The sequence below is a fragment of the Canis lupus genome, chromosome 19 (assembly GCF_048164855.1).
Source record: "Canis lupus baileyi chromosome 19, mCanLup2.hap1, whole genome shotgun sequence".
NCBI lineage: Eukaryota > Metazoa > Chordata > Mammalia > Carnivora > Canidae > Canis > Canis lupus.
In genome coordinates this window covers 39,315,219-39,325,347 of record NC_132856.1, presented here as the reverse complement: position 1 = coordinate 39,325,347, position 10,129 = coordinate 39,315,219, and the positions used below count along the sequence as shown (strand labels likewise).

Here is a 10,129-nt window from a genome sequence, read left to right as displayed (position 1 = left end):
AGACAAGCTGAAGGGAACCGCAGCTGAGCGCGGTGCTGAGGTGCAAATTCCCTCAGATGAGGACACTGAGGGCCGGCGAGGCCACCTGGCCTGAGGTTGCACAGGAGGTAAAGCCCCCTGGGCCTCTACTTGAGGAGCTGGTTCAGGAGGCAGCACTGCTCCCACCCCCCACCCTGTGCTTGGGCACACTGGCACTGCCAGGCGCTTACTCGGCCTGTCGAGGGCCCAGCCCCCAGCCCGGCACCCGCGGGCTTCCCCGGCCCCGGCCAAGGGCAGCGAGAGGGAACAAAGGCCCAGTCTCTGCTTGCTCAGGCCCCCACCCCCTTGCCTGCCCCTGGCACAGAAGGACCAGGGCCCTGAGGGAGCCCAAGGGCGAAAGCAGAACCCGCCCCTTTGCCAAGGCTGTGAGAAGCCCCCTCCGCCTCCCCCAGGCCTGCTGGCTGCACCAGTGTTCCCCCATTCTAAAGCAAGCTGAGGGGGGCAAGAAGCTAGTAGCCACACATCTGGGATTGGAACCACAGGCCCTTTGCTTGAAGAACATGCCCTCTACCCCTCATCATACTCCTGAAGTCATGACTGTGCTCTGGTTGAATGTAACATGGTCAGAGGTGTCAGGGACAAAAAAACAAGTAGAGCCCGGGAGTCTTTGGAAAGGGGAAGAGTTGCCCTGACCCACTGCACCTGCCTACTTGCCTGCGGCCAGCCAGGTGGTGGTCACCGCAGAAAGGATAAAGCCAGAAGACAGGCAGAGATGAGGAAATGGAGTCAGCACCTAGTTCCTGCCTGAGGCTCACTCAACCCAGTCAGAGGCAAAGGAAACGTAAATCCCTCCGAAGTTCCATTCCACATGGAGCTAGGTCACCCACCGAGGGCCTCACATCCCCAGGCCATGGCCACCATCCTTCCTCCAGCCCCCAGAAGGGTTCTGCATGGTGGGTGGACGCTCACTTGCTCTGGAGAAGCCAGGCATGGCCAGTTCCATCCTGTAGGCCCAGACCAGGAAACCAATTAAACATGCTCCTCGTGCCCCAAGCACAAAAAGCACAGGGTATCTGAGTGTGAATGATTCCACTTCACAGATGGGAAGAGAGGCCAAAGGGTTTGAGTGACCTGAGGCTGCCCAGCTCCTGGGGAGCAGAGCAGGGCTGACCAGTCATTAGCCAGGTTTCATATTCCACAGGCTTCCCAGGGACTATGGGAGGGTGGGAGTTGAGAAGAAGGATGAGGTGAACACACACCTCTGTTCCACGCACAAGAGCAAAAAGAGGAAAGCTCAGAGCCCCAGGGCCCAATCAAGAGCCCAGAGCCCTGAGCAAATCTGCCCAATGTCCGAGTAGACAGCCCTGAGGGATTCAGGGTGAGCAGGGGCCCAGTTGTGTGACCTCAGTCCCCCAAACCTCTCCAAGCCTCCATCTCCTGTCAACCAATCAGCAGAAGCCCATGGAGAAAGCCCTGTGGTCTCTGTCGATAGCACCCAAAGGCTGGGGAAATGCCATACCTCAGCTGTCTCCCCCAAGGCCCGGCCACTCCTCCCCCTCCCAGCCCAGCAGATCACCCAAAGTAGGTGCTGGAATGCTGCTCCCCCACCAACCCCCGGCCCCAGGCCCTTACTGGACACCACAACTTGTTTTAAAGAAAAAATAATATTTATTTGCAATATAAACAAAGTCCCGTTGCTGGTTCGGGATATATATATATGTATGTGTGTGTGTATACACGTATGTTGGGTCACAAATTTTCCTTCATAAGATCATAAAGCAAAACTGGCCACCCTCCTGGCATACTCTCATTTACACAAATCTGATGCATCTTTCCAGGTTTTTCTTTCTAAAAGTAAAAAAGAGAAAGAACCATGTACAGCATGGAAGCTTTTTGTCAATTTCTCGACTGTGGCAAGATTTTAATCCGCTGCCTTTAAGAATCCCTGAAAACCGCCCCGTGAGGTAAGACGCAGTGGGGCAGAGCTTCCGTGGCCTCGCTCACACACCAGGTACTGGCTCACTCAGGGACCCCAGCCTGACCACTCCCCACTCCCTGGGCCCCTGTGCCGTCCTGACACCTGGCGGGACGCAGGCTGGAGAAGGAACGAAACTGGAGGAAGATAACGGAATCCGTGGCTTTGTTCTATGGATCCTGGGAGGGGGTGGACAGAGCCCCATACCCCTTTCACTTGTCCATCCTTGCCCCTTCCGCCCCTGCCCTGGGATTGAAACGGGTGCGAGTTTCCTGGTAGTAGAAGGCATGGGCAAGATGAGTGCAGGGCAAGCGTCCACGGGACAAGGGGCCTAGGAGTGGCAGCTAGACCGAAGCAACAGCCAGGGTGAGGGACAGGGCTGGGCCTCCACCACCTAAGCTTCCCCCAGCCCCTGGGCCTCCTCTCTCAGTCACAAACAAATGGGGAGAGAGAGAGAGAGAGAGAGAGAGAAAGAGAGAGACAGAAGTAGTGGGTACGTAGAAAAAGGGCCCGGGGCCCAGGCCCTCCTACGGGCTGAGCCCAGAGGGCTAATGCTACTGCTTGGCAGCCCCCCACAGCCCCACCTCCGGTAGGGGTGGCAGCAGAGCCTCCCATCTCCTGCCTCAGGGAGGCTGCAGAGGCCGCTGGAGGGCAGAGAACGCACAGGCCACACACAGCCCACCCGGCAGCCCAGCAGTCACGTCTTGCAAGTACAGTGCCATGGGGCTGGGCCGAGAGACGTGGGCAGGACTGGGGGTCTGGTGCCGAGAGAGCAGCAAGCCGCCCCTTCGAGAAGGGCCTGCTGCAGAAATGGGAGGCTTCACACATGTGCAAAACGCATTTGGTCAAGATCAACATGGGGTTTGTCTTTTTCCATTAAAAACAAAAACAAAAAAAACCAATCATTGCTTTTGGAAATAGGAAGAAAAACAAAACTGAGAACACTTCTCTCTCTCAACGGATCAGGGAAGGGATGAAATACTGGTTTATACAATCCACTGTTGCATGTAGCCTGAAAATAACACTTTTCGTTAAAAAAGAAAAATCGAGAAGAGCTTGAACACTTGCCATGCTCCGGGGAGCTTGGATTTACCTGCCAAAAGTAAAAAGTAAACTCAGGTCCGTGGATGTGTCTTTAAAAAAACAGCCAAACTGGCCGGGCCATCTGCCGGTGGAGTATCCTGGGACAAGGGTGAGGCCCCACCGGCCTCCCGAGGCCATGCGTCCCAGAGCTCAGGGCCTCCCAGGGATGTCCTGTGGAGAGAGGCCTTGCTGCAGGGTCCGCCCCCTCCGGGCACTGAGGGAAGCTTGGCCACCCACCAGCCTGGGCCTCTGGGCACAGGCCATGGCCCACGATGTCTAGGTTCTGGCTGGACGTAGCAGGAGTGGGCCGCCCACCTGGCTCAAGGTGGGCGTCGGGAGGGGCCGGCCCCGCCCACCTGCACCCAGCCTCACGTGGACTCCAGGGTGTTGAGCGGGAACAGGTTGTGGTTGGTGGGCGTGGAGAAGTAGAGCTGCTCGCTGGGGGTATGGTTGTCGCACGGGCTGCTCAGCCCCAGCGTCCGCTCGAAGTCCAGCAGCTGCCCCATAAAGTTGAAGTTGGGCGAGATGTTGGACTTTTTTCTCTTGACGAAGTCGTAGGCATCGTTGAGCGACAGATTCATCTTCTGCATCAGGTAGGCCACGGTGACTGTCACCGAGCGGCTGATTCCTGCTAGGCAGTGCACCAGGACGCCACACTTCTTGGAGCGGGCCTCATCTGAAACACACAGGCATGGGTTAGGAAGGCGCCTCCTCCGGGGAGCTGGAGTGGTGCCAGGGCGCGGAGGTTGGCATAGTCACTAGCTGGCGCTGACTGATTCTTGGGGGACCTGGTGGAGGCCCACAAGGGTGGAATGGCAGTTTGAGGTGGAGGTCAAGAGCACGAATGTGGAGAGGGCGCTGCCATGCATTAGCTTCAAGTCACTCATGTCCCGGGGCCTCAGTTTCCTTATCCATAAAATGGGCCCCCCTGTTCACAGTGCTCTTGTAAGGACCTGAGCCAAGAGAGGGCTCTCTGAACACTGGCACCAGTGATGGTCACAGTCGCTGCTCGGACCACTACTGCGACAGCTGACTGCCCGGCCTGTGCCGAGGGGGTCACCCGTGTCCTATCAGGCCATCTGCACCACGGTCAGCAAGTTCATTTTATAAATGAGGTCACAGCCACAAAAACAGAGTGACAAGCCCAAGACCACAGAGAGGCTCCTCCTAACTCCTAGCACACCACTGTCAGCCCCTGGCCTGGCAGCAGAGGCCGAGCTTGTTCTCCTGGGGCTCCTGTGGGGACCCTTGCCGAGGGCTTCCTGGGAACAGGCCCAAGGGAGGCCCTCGAAAGGGAATGGGGGGCCCAGCCCTACACTCGGCGCTGCCCTGTCCCCCACACCTTAGCCTTACTCCTGCACAGCCAGCGACGGGCAAGAAGGCGGCATCTGAGGTTTTACAAGGGAGGCTAGACGAAGTGAGCCTCCGCTCTCACTTACGGGACTTCCCAGCAGACCCCTGCACCGGTGACATTCCCACCACAGCCAACCAGGTTCTGCGGACCCTCCCAGCTTCTCCCAGCGCCGCTCTCCGACTCCTCTGCCTGACATCCAGTAGGAGCTCAATAAACACTGGCAGAGCCACTGAACAGCTCAGTCCTGTAATCACTCCTCCCGGGGCCCAGGGACTGCTGCCTCTCCCCGTGCCACAGCTGTGCCAAGCACGGAGATTAACAAGAGGCAGCTCTCTGGGGCACTCAAGGTCCCCACACCTCTCTGATTCTGGGCCCGATGGGCGCCCAGGCACACAGTGGGCACTCAATCAGTGCACCCCCACAGGACGCTGCACAGGTTCCCAAGTTGTTCAGCCCCTAGTGCTCATTTGCTCTGGCAGAGCTGCCCCTCCTCACCCACTGGAAGGATACCCGGGGCTAAGTGTGCAGGAGGTACTTAATCCAGATTCAGGGACTGCCTGGGGGCAAGACTAGCAGGGGAAGAGAGAGATGTTGTAGCTTTGTGCAGAGTCCCGTGGTCTGACCTTGAGACTTGGGGCTAATGGGGTGGTGGAGAGGAGTCTCCAGGAGGAGGGGACACACCAGGATCTGGGGAACGCTTGGCCCCCAAACCCACTCCCGAGTGATCCAAAGTGAAACTGCTTCCGCTGGCTTTATTTTTAGCCTTCTCAGGGTGTGGCTGAACAGTGTGGGGGCTGGGGCTTGATCCTGTCCCGCTAAGTCCTAGGGGATGCTTGGGCCTCTAGTCCTTCACTTGTCCCCCCACCCCTATATCCTGTTCTGTCCCCAGATGCAGAGGGGCCTCTCGGAAGGATCCAGGCACCCATGAGCCAGGCTCAGCCCTGGGAGTCTGGAGTCCCCCTCTCTCCTCCCGTCTTGCTGGGGGAGAGAGTGTACACTCAGGTGGCACCCAGAGACCTCCTGGCCGTGTCCTCCAGGGCAGAGCTGGGAAGCTCCCGACGCCCCAGTCCCGGCCCCTCCCCCAGGCCTCAGCTTCCTTCCTTCCTCCCAGCCAGGCACCTAGTTTTGGTTCCCAGTAAGCGGATGAGGCGGGGAAGCCTCCCACTTCCTGTTATTAATGCTAGCCCGGCCCAGCTGACACCAAAACGCCCTCCACTGGACACAGCCGCCAGCAGGAGATGACTGCCCAGGCCACCTCCTCTCTGGCACTGGAGGCTGGGCACAAACACGGGGTCACCATGCTCAGAGAGCCACAGGTTTACATTCATCCTTCCCCACACCCTGGGTAAGAGCTGGGCCAGGAAGATGGCCTGCAGTCTAACAGCCTCCAGCTGGCCACAGAGGAAGCAGGACGGGGAGGGCAAAGATAAGGCAACTCGTGGAGCTTGAGTCAGCTGGGGAGGAAGGGGGCTGAGGGCTCTAAGCGAAATAGCAGAACATACTGCTCTGGGGGAGGTTCCCCTATACTCGAAGCAAGCCCCACTGGCTGCCGGGAGCATCCAGGGCCCTACTGAGCCACTCTGGGTCACCACATTCCAATAGCTGCCCATTTGAGGTCAGCTTTTGGCTCCAGGGCTACCCTTCAACCCCCTCAGGTACAAAATAAAGTCCAAAGAGGCACTGTGCAGCCCCCTCCTGGAAAACATGTGTGCTGAGGCGTGATGCAGAGCAAGTAAGACCTGTGGGAGGTCTGAGAGCTGTGATGTTTCAGCTTGCTGAGCCCAAAACAGCAGAGCCAGAAAAACACAAGCTGGACAGTAGAGTCCATGGGGTGCCAACAGTTGGGGGGTGGGGGAATCCAGGACTCAGGGGACTGCTCAGGTCCCGAGGGCCCTGGTGACTCACAGCAGGCATGGGTTCGGCCACGGGTGCAAGCTGGCACATGCAGGGCACACACAGGCTCCGACAGGCCCCGAGGTACCCAGTCAGGCGCCAGGGACACCCAAGTCCCGTACACACCTCGACGCACCTGCCCACCAACCCCACCCAGAGCATAGCGACACCTACCAATGAAGCTGATGGCCTCGGGAAAGAACTGGGAGAGGTTCTGGCTCCAGTGGTCGGAGATGGGGATCTGCTTATAGGTGAACTCGCCACCATGCTCAAAGGCGTTGGGCAGGTTAGGCGTGACGTTGAGGATATACTTGATGCCGTACTTGCCGAGCACGTCCAGGTTAGTGGAGTCCTTGGCACAGCCGAGGTAGAGGTAGGGCAGGATCTGGACGGGGAAGGCTGGTTGGCTGGATGGCACGGGGCTGCCGTCCGACTCGGTGGCACTGCTGGGCAGCTCTCGGTCTGATTCCCCGTCTGAGCAGTCGGAGCTGATCCGCAGGCCCCCCAGGCCCAGCACTGAGGTGGGTGGTGAGCCACTCGGTGAGGACGAGCTGTCCACGTTGGTCTCGCAATGCTCTGAATACTCTGTCTGGAACTTGTTGAAACCACCTGTGGCCGGGGTAAGAGGGCCTGGGTGAGAGACTGCCCATGCCACTGGCCGATGCCCCCAGACCAGTGGGCTGCCCAAAACCAACAGTGGCCAGGGCTGCCCCTGTCAAGCGCTATGACACCACCAACGGCCAATATGGGTCCTGCCAAGCATATTACACGTGTACCGTGTTCTCTACATCATCCATCCAGTGACCCACTTAGAATGGGAAACTGAGGCCCCAGGAGATGAAGTGACATGCCTGAGCTCCATACCCTGACCCATAAGGCTTCAGGGTCCCAGCCATATCACCAGCTTTAGGGCACTTAAGGCCAGGCCCCAGCTCATTTCTCTTCCACAGCTCCCATGCACACCTGGCACCCATGGGTGCTCCATAACCACTAAACGGTAAAGGAAAGCAGACAACCCCATCTCGACTCAGCACCTGTGGGTTTGTGAACCCCTCTTACAGATGAGACAGCGGGGCCAGAGCTGGGTCCAGGTCCGTTACAGGTCCATAGAGGGCCTCCGGTCCTTGTCCCTCACCCCCAACCACGGTCAGGGCGGGCAGCGTGAAAGCACTGGTTGGCTCTTTCCTCTCACAGTGGCAAGTTCGTAAAAGGGGTCCCAACTCCACCTCTCCCCCTGAGAACTCAGGACCCTCAGCCTTAGAAACACAGAGGGGGAGGGCTGCGGGGGCTTTACACAGCCGAGAACCGGGAGCGCCTTGCAGCTAGGATGGGCCCTGCGCCCGAGGGTGCCGCAGGCCTCCCCTCCCCTCCCCGCCTGCCCGCCCGCTGCCAGCGAGAGGCCATTTTGGAATGTTAATTGGAAACACCGGCTGCAGCCACTCGCCCCCCAGCTGCCTCCCCCTTCCACAAGCTTTAGGGCAGTAGGCTGGGGACTTGGGGGTCCCGGAAAGCCAGGGCAGGGGACGCTGCTTATAGTCCTGCCCCAAGTGCCTCTGAAAGGCTGTGACCCCCAAGTAGTGAGACCAAAGCGGGGATGCCCGGAGTCCCCCCACCCAAACGTCCCCATACCTTGGGGGTGGGGATTAATGCTGCCAAAGGCTCCTATATCCTGACCCTGGTCTTCCAGGGACACACACTCTAGGCTGGAGGAGCTGGACATGGGTGCCCTGTCATCTCTGGGGTCCCAGGAGGCGGCCCCTTCCTCGCTGAGGGGCTCAGCAGGAACCTAGGCGCTGCCATGGTCCCAAAACAGGGGGGGAAACAAAAAGGAAAGCCCAGGCCGGGAAAGTTTGTTCAGCCCACTCGAATCGTGCCGAGAAGGTGGTGCAGAGGGGGCCCTCGTGCCAGTCTAAACCCTCACCGCGGGGGCCGAGCTCCCGGTAGAGGCGGATGCGAGCCGGGGGCGACGTGGCGCCGGCCAGGCAGGCGTAGCGCATGGAGAGAAAGCAGCCTCCGGCGGGGGCGTCAGGGAGCCTCGGGAGAGCCCCAGTCCCGGACGGGGGTCTCAGTGCTGCCCTCACCTTGGAGGTAGTAGGCCTGGCAGCCGTCGTCGCGCAGCTTTTGCAGGAGCAGGCCAAGCACCGAGGCGGGAGCGCCGGGCTCCGGCTGCCACTCGGCCGTGGCCTCGTCGTAGAGCAGCACGGTGGCCGCCTTGCAGCGCGTGGCGAAGCGCTCCTTGTCGGCGTGGTTGGGGATGATGGAGCGGATGGGCAGGTTGCCCTTGCGCAGGCGGCGCAGCATGAGGCCCGGGATGGCCAGGTTGATGGCCGTCTCGATGTGCGACGACTCGAAGAGCTCGTGCGGCCGGCAGTCGAGCAGCAGCAGGGACGCGCCGCCGCGCGCCTCCAGCTCCTCCTGCAGCCACTCGGCGCTCTTGCAGGGCATGGCCCCCGCACCCGTCGCCGCTCCCGCGCCGGTGCTAGTGCCGGACCCGGGCCCCGCACCGGGCTCCGACCCCGCCCCGGTGTCCCCAGCAGCCGACGCCCCCGAGGCCGACATGTGCGCCCGCGCTGGGGGGCCGCGGAGCTGGTTTTTCATGGGGAGCGCGGGCGGCCCGGGGCAGGGGCCGGGCAGCCCTGCCCTGGGACGGCGCCGCGGCCGCGCGGGCCCCAGCCGCGTCTCCGGGCGCCCGCCTCCCGCCGAGCTGCGCGCCCGCCGCCCCGGCCTCCCGGCCTCCGTCCCGCCCGGCCCTCCGCGCGCGCCGCGGCCTGACAGCCCCAATTAAACGGCGGCTCCGGCGGCCGCGCGCCGAGGCGTCCTCCGGGGGGCGGGGCCGCGGGGCCGGCGCCCGGGCTTAAAGGCGCCGCGCCTCCGCCGCCCCTCCCCGCGGAGGACGCGGGCGCGCGCGCAGAGACCTGCGCCCGCCGGGGCCCTCGCCCCAGCTCGGCGGGAACCTGGCTAGGACGCGTCTGGGATGCCTGGCCGAGCCCCTTCCCCTAAGCCCGCGCTCCCAGCTCCGCCGAGTCCTACCGTGAAGAGCTGCCTTAGGGGCGTCCTGCGCCCGGCATTCCTCCCCTCCTGCACTGAAGCAGAGTCTCCCCCGGGATAGGGCGGCGGGTGGGGGCGGTCACGCTGAGCCAATGTCCCCTCCTCCTGTCTGTCAACCCCATTCATTCATTTTCTCAGCGAGCTCATTCAACAAATGGATACTGAACGCCTACTACGTGCCAGGCACCGTGCTTAGGAGGTCACCGTTTCGGGCGACTGCCCAGTCCCTACGACGGCCACAGGCTACCCCTGGAAGGGGGATCCCACCCCAGCCGTCCAGGTGGGGAATCAGCAGACAGGGGGCTGGAGGAGCAGCAGGGCCCCAGGGCCGCGCCACACTCCGCGGGCAGGACTGGAGAGATCCTGCAAAGGGCTAGACGCCTAGGAAGAGCGAGCGAGCCCTTTAAGAAGGCTTTACCCGCGGGGAGGTGACAGGCGCCCAGCGAAGCGCCACGTGACTTTTCCTCGGGGGCGGGTGGGAGGGGCGCTCTCCTTTATCGGCCCCTCTGCCTCGCCAGCCCCCTCCCCTGCGCACCAACCACCTTGCGCCGGGGGCGGGAGTGCGTCGCGCAGACGGCCAATCGCGGCTGGAGGAGGCGGTGGGGGCGGGGCGGGGCTCGGCTCGGCCCCGCCCCGCGCAGGGGAGGGGGCGGGGCCTCCGCCGGCGCGGTGTGTCGGCTCGCGGGCGGCCGGGCGGGGCGGAGGAGGTGAATGGAGCCGCAGGTAGCCCGGGAACAAAGCGGCTCGACTGGAGCGGCGCGCGTGCGCACGGCGTGCCGCGCTTTCCCTCCGGGGCC

At 61.9% G+C, this 10,129-nt stretch overlaps 1 protein-coding gene across 1 annotated transcript; it reads right to left on the bottom strand.

Annotated features, from left to right (window-relative positions):
- Positions 1-1,627: 1,627 nt before the first annotated feature.
- DUSP7 (dual specificity phosphatase 7) lies at positions 1,628-8,952 on the bottom strand. Its single transcript, XM_072786005.1, has 3 exons — positions 8,366-8,952; positions 6,459-6,893; positions 1,628-3,713 (listed from the first exon to the last, which is right to left on the bottom strand). The coding sequence occupies exons 1-3, from the start codon at positions 8,880-8,882 to the stop codon at positions 3,406-3,408; spliced, it is 1,260 nt and encodes a 419-aa protein (XP_072642106.1). The 5' UTR covers positions 8,883-8,952; the 3' UTR covers positions 1,628-3,405.
- Between the last annotated feature and the right edge of the window lie 1,177 nt (positions 8,953-10,129).